General features: G+C 39.9%; 1 protein-coding gene across 2 annotated transcripts; it reads right to left on the bottom strand.

Moving 5' to 3' along the window:
• Positions 1–8899: 8899 nt before the first annotated feature.
• LOC141835335 (bZIP transcription factor ABI5 homolog) lies at positions 8900–10572 on the bottom strand. Of its 2 annotated transcripts, XM_074722780.1 has the most exons (4): positions 10527–10572; positions 9387–10449; positions 9202–9303; positions 8900–9087 (listed from the first exon to the last, which is right to left on the bottom strand). In XM_074722780.1, exons 2-4 carry the CDS (start codon positions 10410–10412, stop codon positions 9001–9003), a joined length of 1215 nt encoding a protein of 404 aa, XP_074578881.1. In that variant the 5' UTR covers positions 10413–10449; positions 10527–10572; the 3' UTR covers positions 8900–9000. The 2 variants fall into 2 exon arrangements, with proteins under 2 accessions (XP_074578881.1, XP_074578883.1); XM_074722782.1 differs by lacking the exon at positions 10527–10572 and having other exon boundaries at positions 9387–10516.
• Between the last annotated feature and the right edge of the window lie 1404 nt (positions 10573–11976).

Genomic DNA, 11976 nt, shown 5'->3' with positions numbered 1-11976 from the left:
ATTTTTCCTGATCCCAGTTAATTTAATTTCTGGGTTTTCTTTGTTTTCTAGTAGACACTTGGTTTTGGTGAACCTAACTGTGTAACCTGAGTCACACAGCTGACTTATACTAAGTAAATTGAATTCAAATTTGTCAACCAATAAAACTTTTCTAATTTCAAAATTTGAGTCTAATTTTATATTACCTGATCCGATTATCTTTAATTTCCCGTTGTTCCCGAATGCAACCGTCCCCAAGTCTTTGAACTTGAGTTTGGTGAATTTTGATCGATCTCCAGTCATGTGTCTGGAGCACCCGCTGTCCAACATCCAGTTATCCAGTTTCTTGTGTTCCTATAAATTTAAGAAACACTTAGTTGGATTTTATGGATCTTGGTTTTTGAATCAGATATTGAAGTGAATTAATTTTGTGAATTTGTTAATTGAATTTTAAGGTTAATTAATTTTGTAAATTTGTTTAATTAATTTTGAAGTTAATTTAATTTTGAAAATTTGTTTAATTAATTTTTGTTAATTTTTAATTTTGAAAATTTGTTTAATTAATTTTGAAGTTAATTTAATTTTGAAAATTTGTTTAATTAATTTTGAAGTTAATTTAATTTTGAAAATTTGTTTAATTAATTTTGAAGTTAATTTAATTTTGAAAATTTGTTTAATTAATTTTGAAGTTAATTTAATTTTGAAAATTTAATTTTGAAAATTTGTTTAATTAATTTTGAAGTTAATTTAATTTTGAAAATTTGTTTAATTAATTTTGAAGTTAATTTAATTTTGAAAATTTGTTTAATTAATTTTGAAGTTAATTTAATTTTGAAAATTTGTTTAATTAATTTTGAAGTTAATTTTGAATTTTGAATTAATTTTGTTAATTTAATTTTGAAAATTTATTTTTTGAATTAATTTTTTTGAAAATTTGTTTAATTAATTTTGAAGTTAAATTTTGAAAATTTGTTTAATTAATTTTGAAGTTAATTTAATTTTGAAAATTTGTTTAATTAATTTTGAAGTTAATTAATTTTGAAAATTTTTTAAATTGTTAAGGACGGCTCCCCGAGGGCTCCCCGAGGCTCAATCCTTGTTAAGGTTAAATTAATTGCAAAGGACGGCTCCCCGAGGCTCAATCCTTGCAATAGTTGTAATTTTACGTTTTATGATTTAAATTGATTTGAGTTGGTTGGGTTATTTTAGATTATTACCTATTCATCTCACCCAGTCTAAGTGATCAATCAGTTATCCTATGAGTTCAATGTGAGATGATTTCAATTTTATCTTTGTTTATTGTGAAAAGGTATCTATACTTGATCAATTTTGAGTTAGATTCAGGTTTGACCTTCAACCAATTAAGTACACATTTCAAAAATTGATTCCCAGGTAGGTGGCGAGGCAAGGGGCCTTCTTGGTTATCGGAGCAACGACCACTTCCTAGTCAGAATCAATTCAAGAAATTATGGACTTAATCGGTTTATTGAAAAACCTTGGTCTAACTAGTCTAGGATGTGGCGAGGTAGCTTCGGTCAGTTCAGTTCGACTCGGTGAATCAAGTCAGGTACTCCTTACCCTTCCCGACCACTTTGTCTAGCCTCCTTGACGTACTATCATCTCGCCCCACCCTGGTACTATGTTGGCAATAATTGATCCAGTAGTTGGTCCTTAAACTAACCTAATTTCTAATGCAGGAATAAAATCTAAGTTATACATGAAATCAAACAATTTGTTCTGGTTCCCCCGGGATCGTGCCCCTTGATTGGTCGAACCAAGTGGACCTGATCCTTGGGAACCAAGAATTGGTTCGGTCCGACTGGGTTAACCAGTCGCGACTTCGGAACCCACGCTTGGACTCGTGTTCGACTTCTACGTGTTAATGCAATAAATGACTTTTGTTTAGTTGTATAACCGATGCCCGATCGATTGTATCCAGCCTTCTGCGATCCAAGCATCATTTTCAGATTCTTGGACCCGTCGGTGAATTTTTCAAGCGATCGTGTGAGATCACTGACTTGGCTTCTTAGCCGGGAGTTGTCTTCCTCGAGTTGAGCTCGAGTCGGACCCTCAATCGGCTCTTCCAAAGTCGGTGACTCGGAGGTGACTTTCTCCTCGAAAAGTGCTAACCTTTCTTGGAGTGAGTCACGGTCGGCTTCGGTCATTACTAATTTCTTACTTAGGTAAATTATAATTGAAAACAATTTATTTTCACTTACAGTGGATTTGGAACCTTCGGAAACGGATACGGATCCGTGGCTTTCGTCGTCCGAGTCGTAGTCGCTTTCGTACGGTCTGTCTTGTGCCGGAAGAGCGAGAAGGCTTGTTGTTGGTTCTCCGTCTGACTCTTCGGATGACGACTCGTCCCAAGTGGCTTTGAGTGCCTTCCGCTTCGACTTTTGGTTTTTCCGCGGACAGTCGGCGATGAAGTGGCCTCTTCGACCGCAGCCGTAGCACTTTGTATCTTGTCTTCCGGTAACCGGTTGCTTTGACGCGTTCACCACTTTCTTGATCTCCGACCGGCGAACTCCGCGTTTGTTCCGGAACATTTTCCGAACTAGGTTAACTAGTTCGGTGGCGACGTCTTCGTTTCCATCGGCTTCGTTTCCGTCGGTGTCCGATGGTTCCGAGTCTTCCGGTATTCTTCGTCTTTTGGGTTCGGAACCTGCAATAAGAGCAATACCTTTCTCCTGCACTTCCGTATTAGATTGCTCGTGTAATTCAAACTCGGAAAACATTTCGTCTAATTTAATTGTATTTAAATCCCTGGATACTTTGTAAGCATCTACCATCGATGCCCACAAGGTATTCCGAGGGAAAGCTTTGAGCGCGTACCTGATTATGTCCCGGTTGTCGACTCGTTCCCCGATTGCGTGCAAGCCGTTGAGGATGTCCTTGATCCTCGCGTGCAGACCGCTCGCCGATTCTCCTTCTAACATTTTAATGTTATATAATTTATTAATGAACAAGTCTCTTTTACTTACCTTGGTGTCGGATGTGCCCTCGTGAAGTTCAATTAGCTTGTTCCACAGTTCTTTAGCACTGTTGATTGGTCCGACCCGGTTAAGTTCTTCTTTTGTTAAGCCGCATTGGAGCGTCTGGGTGGCCTTTGCGTCTGCCTCAATTTTCTTCATCGTGGCGGCATCCCAGTGTTCGCAGGAGAGTGGTTTTCCATCATTGCCAGTTGGGATTATGAGTCCCGTCTGGATGATGATCCACATCTCCACTTGTGTTTTCAAGTGACATTCCATTCTGGTTTTCCAGTATGGAAAATCGTCACCGGAAAACAACGGTGGTCGTGCGGTGCTCGAGCCTTCTTGTTGGGCCATTAATATATGCACAAAAATAAACAAGAAAAAGAATTCCAAGACTTGGTCTTGGATTAGTAGTGCGGGAAAAAGTAAGCGAAAAATAAAAAAATTCGAAAAAGCGTCTTGAATCAGTGGTTGCACTGTTTTCAAGAACCCCCGCTCTGATACCAATTGTAGGATCGGAAATACGCTAGAGGGGGGGTGAATAGCGTATTTTAACGCTTTTCGAAATTTCGATAAAACTCGAGTGCGGAAGCGAAAGCGAAATATGACAATTAATTAAATAAAATGCAGTAAATAAATGACACAATTTGTTTTTACTTGGTTCACAGCGCAACGCTGCTACTCCAAGGCCCACGGTCCTTGACCGTTTACTTTGGGCAATCCACTAAGATACTTGCTCCTTACGGCAGCAAGTATATCGAGAAAACGATTACAAAAATTCGATTACAAATGAATGATTTGGAATTTAAGTACAGCTTTCTTTGTTACCGAATTTTGCGCTCCCCGGAGTATGGATTCGACGTCTCGGCGTTCGTTGAAGTAGCTTGAAGTAGTCTCGGCACCGGCGTCGAAGATCGGAAGCTTAACGGTCGCGAGGAAGGCGTTTGAGAGCGAAAAGAATGGATGTCTCGAAGGCTGCTCGCGGGTCTCTTTTATAGTGGTCCTGAGTCGACTCAGATCGCCATCTGGGTCGACTCCAGCCGACGTGGCAGATAAAAGTTTATCCGCTTCGGCGCTTATCCCTCCTGAGTCGACTCTGGTCCGGCTCTGGGTCGACTCCAGTCGCGGTGGCGGCGGTGGCGATAACTTTTTGACCTGAGTCGACTCAGAACGGCATCTGAGTCGACTCCAGTCCCGCTGGCGACGACTTTGACGCGCAGACTTCCGGATTTGGGCTGATTAGGCTGGAGTCGACTCCAGAACCTATCTGAGTCGACTCCAGACCCGAAAAATAGATTTTTCGGCCGGAGTTAGCTTTCGTCAAGCTCTTTCTTTCCTGCACAACAAGTTAGCTCGAAATATAATCATTTAAAGAATACGTCGGTTCACCGAACCGACTTCGAGTCTTAACTTCGGATCTCCGGTGAGATCCTGGGTTAGACCGGCGCCTACTGTTCCTCGTAGGAACGCGTCCTCACCCACTCCCCTCGGGAGAATTTACCTGATGCCAACCAAGTCCTCCTGACCTGTTATCTTCCATCAAAATCAAATCATTTGGTTCATTTCGTCTTCATAAGATAAAGTCATCATCTTTGCCCTTTGTCTGGTCCAACCAGATTTTATTTCTCTCAATTTGAGAATCCAATTCTCAAACTCGTTTTATGTCCTTTAGAGAAACTTGTAGTGCATGTGACCAAATAGATTTCCGGTTATATATTAATTACGAAACGATCATAAGTAGCATCTAATAGTACATCATCTCTAAAAAATCAACGATTGATTCTAGAATCATTTCTTTTAGCAGCTACAATGAAACGCCTCTGTCTTATACCCGCTTTGTTCAGGACATGATATATTTGTGTCAGCCGCCACTAGGCTGACTACATCATACCTAGCTCAAGCTTGCTTTCTTGTCCTATGGATTTAAGTTACTTATACATGTATCTAAGAGTATCATACTCTTGACATGTAATGCTTTAGCTAAAGACTTCAAGCAACAATCCTAACAAGCAGTCGCAGGATATACATTTCCTTTTCAAGGAGTGGTGAATACTCTGTGGGCTATCCAAACACCTTCAGACACTTCAACTTATACCCAATCATCCTAGGCTCATACCTCCTTAGAGATGTTTGCTTAAGATGTCAAAGTATAAGCCTCTATGACTAAGGTAATTTGAATATTGCAAGTCAAAGGAAACTCACACTTAAGCTGTACTGAGATCTTCATTGACATATGCATAGAACCATAAGAAGTCTCATGCAGGTCACTCCAATGAACTAGTTATCTTTAACTAGCATTACGTTTAACTCTTAATATTCAATGTCTCCAGCCAGCAAGAACAGCTGCTTGGTAAACCAAGGAGTTTTAAAAGTACCAGTCTCAATAGAATCGATGACGTCCATGCTTATCAATTTATTGACTAGGAATAATTTCAATACATTCATAATTGCACATGTAGAGATGCTCACTAGTTGTGATCTAATCACAAATTCTCTCATGCTATGAATCGTATTGCAAATATTTAGTAAATGAGTTTAAAATTCAATCAAATACATAGAGAATATGCATTCAAATAGTAAATTTTTATTTATCTAATAAATAGTTCTACCATAAGGTTATTGCCTTATGACACCTCTTAAATATAACACTAAGTAAGATGATCAAAATCTATAATGACTAGATAGAAATGCATGATCTCTTAATTTTTGAGAAAAATCAATTTTACATCTCACAAGAATAATAAGATTAACTTTTGTGTGTATTGAGATATATTAAATACAAGTAAGATGTTAGGATGATGAACTAAGTTCAAGATGCAATTTGATGTATCAAATGAGCTTTAGTTTCGTCAAAGCACATTAATTTTGTATTGGTCAATCATGGAAAAATTAATGTGCAAGTCATATGCATTTAACTCATAAATCATGATTGAAAATTAATTTTGAAAATAATTTTAAAAGTATTTTAAAAAACTTTGGTGAAGTCTATTTGTTGATAGGAATCACTATTGATCAAATTGATGTTAGAGTGAAATATTAAAATTTTTAATAGTTTTCAACTTTATATTATTCTTTAAAAATATATTTTCTTAGAAAATTATTTTTTTTTGATATTATTTGACATAAGTAATGTATGTATAAATTTTTATAATTTTTTTAAAAATTATAGAATTCTTATGCATTTCTAAAATTTGGTCTGAAAATTGAAAGTGTAATTTTTTTGTATCAATCGATTGCTATCAATAATCAGTCGATTGATTTTTATATTTTTCATTAAAATAGATTTGTTTAAGGTGTTTAAGCTTATTCCGAGTGACTTAACTATCCCTAACCATGTGATATACTTGGATAAGTATTCAAATGTGATTTTCTTAATGAAAATAAGAAAGGGATGTTAAAAAGGGGAAGATGAGGATTTGAGAAGGAGATTTAGATTTAAGGTTAAATTCTTAACCACATGACTTAGACTTTGGGATTTCTGTTGGTATAATCGACCTTATATCAAGGTTGATTAAGCTTGATTTGATTCGAGTTAGATTTTGATATTTGATCAAGATGTTGGTTAGGTGTCAAGTAGGTCTCAGATTGATCAAATACTTGACAGTGGAAAGTCCAAGTGGGTTATGGAGGATCAAACACTTGGTACGAGATGGGAAGTCCAAATGGCTCATGGAGGACTAGACACTTGGCACAAGATGAAAAGTCCAAATGGGTTAAAGTTGATTGGACACTTGGTGATTGGAAGTCCAACAGAAAAGTTGTCAAGAGGAAAATTTAAGTGGGTCAAAGTTGACTGGACACTTGGTAATTTAAAGTCCTAGTAGGTTGAGGTTGATCGGATGTTAGACAATGAAGAAGTCCTACAAGTCAAGGTTTACCGAATGTAGGCAACCAGAAAGTCCCGATAGGTTAAGGTTGATCGAATGTCAGGTAATGAGGAAGTCCCGGCAGGTCAAGGTTGATCAGATGTCAGGTAACGATGAAGTCCTGACAGGTCAAGGTTGACTGAATGTTAGACAATGAGGAAGTCCTGATAGGTCAAGATTGATCGGATGTTAGACAACGATGAAGTTCCGAGCAGGTCAAGGTTGAACAGATGCTAGGCAACGAGATGTCTTGATAGGTCAATGCTGACTAGATGTCATGCAAAGGAAGTCTAAAATGACAAAGCAAACTTTTGAAGACCATAACTTTTGACTCAGATATCAGAATGAGATGGTCTTTGATGTGAAACGGAGCTTGTTCAGAGATGTATCTTGTTACTCAAATCGATTCGACTGATTATGTGTATCAATTAACTAATTTAAATCAGAACCAAATAAAAATAAATTGATTCGACTGATCAAGGTAATCAATTGACTGGTATTATTTTATAAACGTATGGAAATGAATCGATTCAACTGATTGACAAATCGATTCAAATGATATTTGAAAAATTGACAAAATCAGATAGGATTTCAAAAGGTTCAGAATTTGTTATTTAATCACTGACTAAATCAGTCGACCGATAGAGGATATCAGACTAAAAATCAACTCTAACAATAACCATATAAATAGGGTTTCGCTTGAAAGAGAAGGAGTCAGTTCTTGGGGGTTTGAGGACGAAGTGATGTTGTATTTCAGACTAACAAGAGATTATTTCAAGAAACAAGAAAGCATTTAAAGCAAGATCTCATTTGTAAAAGTATTTTTGCTTTCATTTGTATTTGTAATCTTGTTTCTTGTTGTATTGTTGTGTTCTAGTGGAGGTAAGATTAAGTCACCTGTTAAGAAAATTTTAGACTTGGAGTCTCTGCCTTTGGAAGGTATCCGAAAAGCGATCGAAGTTATTTACTCTCTCTAGCTTGCATGAGTCCCAACACACAAAAGTGTAAACATATATAAGAGGGTGCTAAAGTTATCCAACAATGTCCTTTTGATACTTAAATCTTTGAGGGCATAATATAGGATAAGAAAAGTATACATGAGTTAATTATTGAGTTGATTAGGTGTTTTGATCATATTTACAATCAGCATATCAAGATATTTATAAATGTCATAGGGGCAAGAAATACATAGAGACTAGGTTCTTCCATTATACATGGTCTACACAGATCTTGGTTGGATCTTTGGAAAAATATAAACCACATAATTGATTCAAACTGTTAAACTTGACCTGCGAAGATCTCAATCAACTAGTTCTTGGAGAAAATAGGAATCACCTAACCGATTCATGTGGCTAGATCTCAGAAAAAATGGATCATCTAATGAATTTTGTCGGTAACCGGATATACCTAGGTGACTTGGCCCGAAAGGTCGACTCTAGAGGTGTTGAACTGGTCTAAGAGGTTGGGACTTTAGCCTGTGATTTTTGAACACATGAGCAATTTACTATCCTAGAGTATGGTCATATTAACATGTCATGTTGCCCTGAAATGTTGACCTATGATGAAGTGAATATTGGTACTGTTAGGGATAATTCTTAACATTAGAGTTAGTCTAGAATTGCTTGGGTTGCATCTTGTGAATGCACGTCCATTTTTTGAGATCTTGTGGCACAATGGATACAACTTGAATGAGAAAATGACCTTTATTAACATGAATGAAGACAATGCATATGTAAAAAAAAAAAATAGTGCATATGAAAAACATGCTCATCCTCACATTTGGTCCCAAATAAATAATAAATTTAACTAGATTATAACCCTTCAACAAAAAAATAAAAAATAAAAAAATAAATCCGCCACCTCAACGGTACGGTTCCACATGATCAGCTCCACGACTATATGTAAGAAGGTAAATCGAGAAGTCATAGTTAACCACGATGGAGAAAAATATTATCTCGATTTCACTGAGATAAATAGATTATAATCCTAAACTTATTGAAGCTGATGCCATAACAAAGTAACCGTAAAAAAACATGATAAATTAAATGCGGATACATGTACATGGATTTATACATCTGATCGCATGTTTAGCACTAAACCAAACATCATACAATACAATGCAGATCTATCCTTGTTAAACAGCCTTCCGCTAGAATTCCATGGCGTCCATCACACAGCCTTCACCAAGTGCTGCTGCGGCAGCGTCGCAGACTCCTTATCGCCTTCTGCACGTTGGCCCGCGCCTGTTCTGCCATCGCCTCCACCAACTATTCAATCAGAAAAGAGTAGAATAATTTACATTTACTCTTGAGATCGATCTAATGAAGCAATTGAATGCGCTACGAAACAGAGCAGAGCAGAGTTGTAGAACATTAAGCTACCAGTTGCTTCCTTATTGCAATTACTCTCCGCTGCTCTTCTCTCAGCCGAGCGTTCTCTTCTTTCAACTGGTTCAACTCCGCCTCCAGCTCCACTGTGTAAGCCTGTGTGCAAAACGAATTTACGTGCATTTTTTTTATTGTTTTCGAAGCAAAAACGCAAAATGGTTAGAGGGAAGGAAGTCTACCTGTTTCCTGGCGCGAGATCTTGCCGCTGATTCACGGTTTTTTATCATCCTTCTCTGCCGCCGCTCCACCACCTTGTCCACCGCAATCCCGTCGGCCGGTCGCTTCCTTACTCCACCGCCGCCGCCGCCGCCGCCGTTCGTAAACACGTCTCCAATGAATCCTCCCACCGTATGGTCCAACTGACCGCCCATTCCATCCGAAGACAATGGACTCGCCGGCGACCCTGTCCCAGCCGCGCCGTATCCGTTCCCCAACCTCCCGCCAAAACTATTCGCAACTAGCGGGTAGCCAGCGCTAGGCGCGCACCCTGCCGCTGCTCCCAGCCCCTGCTGGTCGGCGTACCCAGACATCCCCATAACCTGTCCGAGGCCAGCCATCGTGTATTGCTGTGAAACTGCGGCAGGAGGTACTGCTGCCACTGGCTGAGGTGGGGCTCCTGGCGGGCCGTAACCTTCCCGAACGACGCCGGCCTTTATGAGAAAGTCCTCGAGAGTCATCTCGCCAAAGGTCGGATGGCGAGGGGGGTTCTCGGTGTCGCAGTCTGGATGAACTCTCTCCGCTTGCTGCGAACGGAGCGCCGCATCTCGATGGATCTCCGCCCAAACCTCGTCGACCGTCTTCCTCGAAAGAGGCGGAGGGAGAGTGATTGATCCCTGCCGACGGAGCAGCTGCGTCGGCTGCGCCAGCCCACCTCCGCGAGCGTCCTGGAGAAGGTTGTCCGCTGCCGCAGCGGCTTGGACCTCCTCGACGTTCCAGATGTTCGTGAGGAACTCGTCCATGTTCATGGACCCGAACGTTTTGCCGGGCTCGCAGACGGCGTTTTGGATCTCGTCGAGCGTGAGGGAGTAGATGGATGTCTGCCGCATCAAGGGGAAATCGAGGTCGATCTCACGTGGTGCCGTCGCCTTCTGATCCTCTTCCTCTGAAGGGAGGAGCTGCCGATGAATGGGCTCCCGTTTCCGGTGCTCTGACGTGACCTCCGCGTCCTCCACTGTCATGTTCCTGCTCTCCGTTGGAGATGCCATGTCCACTGAGCGAGCTGCGGCTGAATGATTTCCTTCACTGCGGAGATAAAGAACAATGGAAGGTAAAAAACGAAGAATCAGACAAACGACGACAATGATTTCAGTGCTTCTGACGCTAGCAATATAATGGTGGTTGAATGGTGCACCACCGCCTAGAAACGGAAGCACCTCGAAGACCCGAACAAAAATCGAACCAGTTCGGAAGGGAACACGTTCAGATTACAAACCAGAAAAAGAAGATAACAAACAGATAAGCGTGTCGATAAAGTTAAAAAAATTTACTGAATATATACTTACCGAGATTGACGTTGATTTGAAGATAGACATCTCAGTCTTCCCCGAGAAAAAGAAAAAAGACATATCCTAATGAAGACAACAAAAGCCGCAAAGGTAAAGAAAAAAAAAATAGATCCCTTGATAGTTTTAGCGGATGTGACATTGAATTGTATATTCTTTGAACTATTAAGCACGCAAAGCAGATAATTACAAAGATGATAGAGACTTCAATATATTTCAGATTTGCAAGTTAACCGATCAGCGATCACGGGATATATGGCCCCTTCGGCCTGTAAGCATGATGAGTCAGTCAGGGCATATATCTCCCCCATCCCTCCATGGTCCACCCCACCATCTTTACTTGGATTTCTACTCAATAAATTCATTTCCCGAACGGTCTCTGAACTCTTTTGTGTAGTACAAGCAGGAAAGATGATGGCAAAAGCTGCTTTAGCAATCAAAATTCCAGAACCAGTCAGTTGTTTTTCCACTTTCGAAGAATTAATCCAAAAGCGGCAACAAGCAGCTAGCACCAACACTAAAGAAGAAGAAATCAAACCGCTATAAAGATTGAAACGACAAATGTCACAAATCCACCTTTAACTCAAATTCAGCATTGAATGAAAATAATAATAATAATCCTAATTTGCTGAAACGATAGAAAAAACGAGAAAGTGGAAGAAGAAAAATACCAACTGGAGAGAGAGAGAGAGAGAGAGAGGATTACTTACCTCTGCGACGATCGCCATTGGCATCAAAACCATGCAGATCTGAGAAGAGAAGGAAATAGGAAAGAGAAGGGAGAGAAAGTAAAACACACCACCGCAACCACCAATCCAGTGCCGTGGCCGTTGATCATCACCGCCGCCGCAAGTAGGGGACGTAGCAGCGCTCATCCACTGACACAGGGATGTCGTATTTATAGTCGGTTTTCAACTGTAATAAGTAATTAATTTTACATGGTTTTCCATGCGCTCACTTGTTGAAGGCCACTGTTCAGCCGCTGGATTGGACTATGATTTAATCCTAGACCTTAAAATTAGTTATGTTCTTCGTAGTTGACTGGTTCGGCCCCGCAAGCACGATGAAATGGCGAATGAAATGAGTTGGCATCGTCGACACGTACACGACACGTGCCACAACCGCATGTTTCCACCGCCACAGCTGCAAAAATCGTTTAGCTCTTTCGTCTCGCACGTGCGCGCTCGTGAACTCAGCTTTCCATATTAAGGCTCGAGACTGTAGGGTCCATTACACCATTTAGTACTTTGGCACGGTAGTGACATGC

This window comes from Curcuma longa, chromosome 9 (assembly GCF_044706935.1).
Source record: "Curcuma longa cultivar G26 ecotype Majalengka, Jawa Barat chromosome 9, ITB_CL_G26_1.1, whole genome shotgun sequence".
In the NCBI taxonomy this organism is placed as follows: Eukaryota; Viridiplantae; Streptophyta; class Magnoliopsida; order Zingiberales; family Zingiberaceae; genus Curcuma; species Curcuma longa.
The sequence above is the reverse complement of the archived record's forward strand: the minus strand, read 5'-3'. Positions and strand labels throughout refer to the sequence as shown.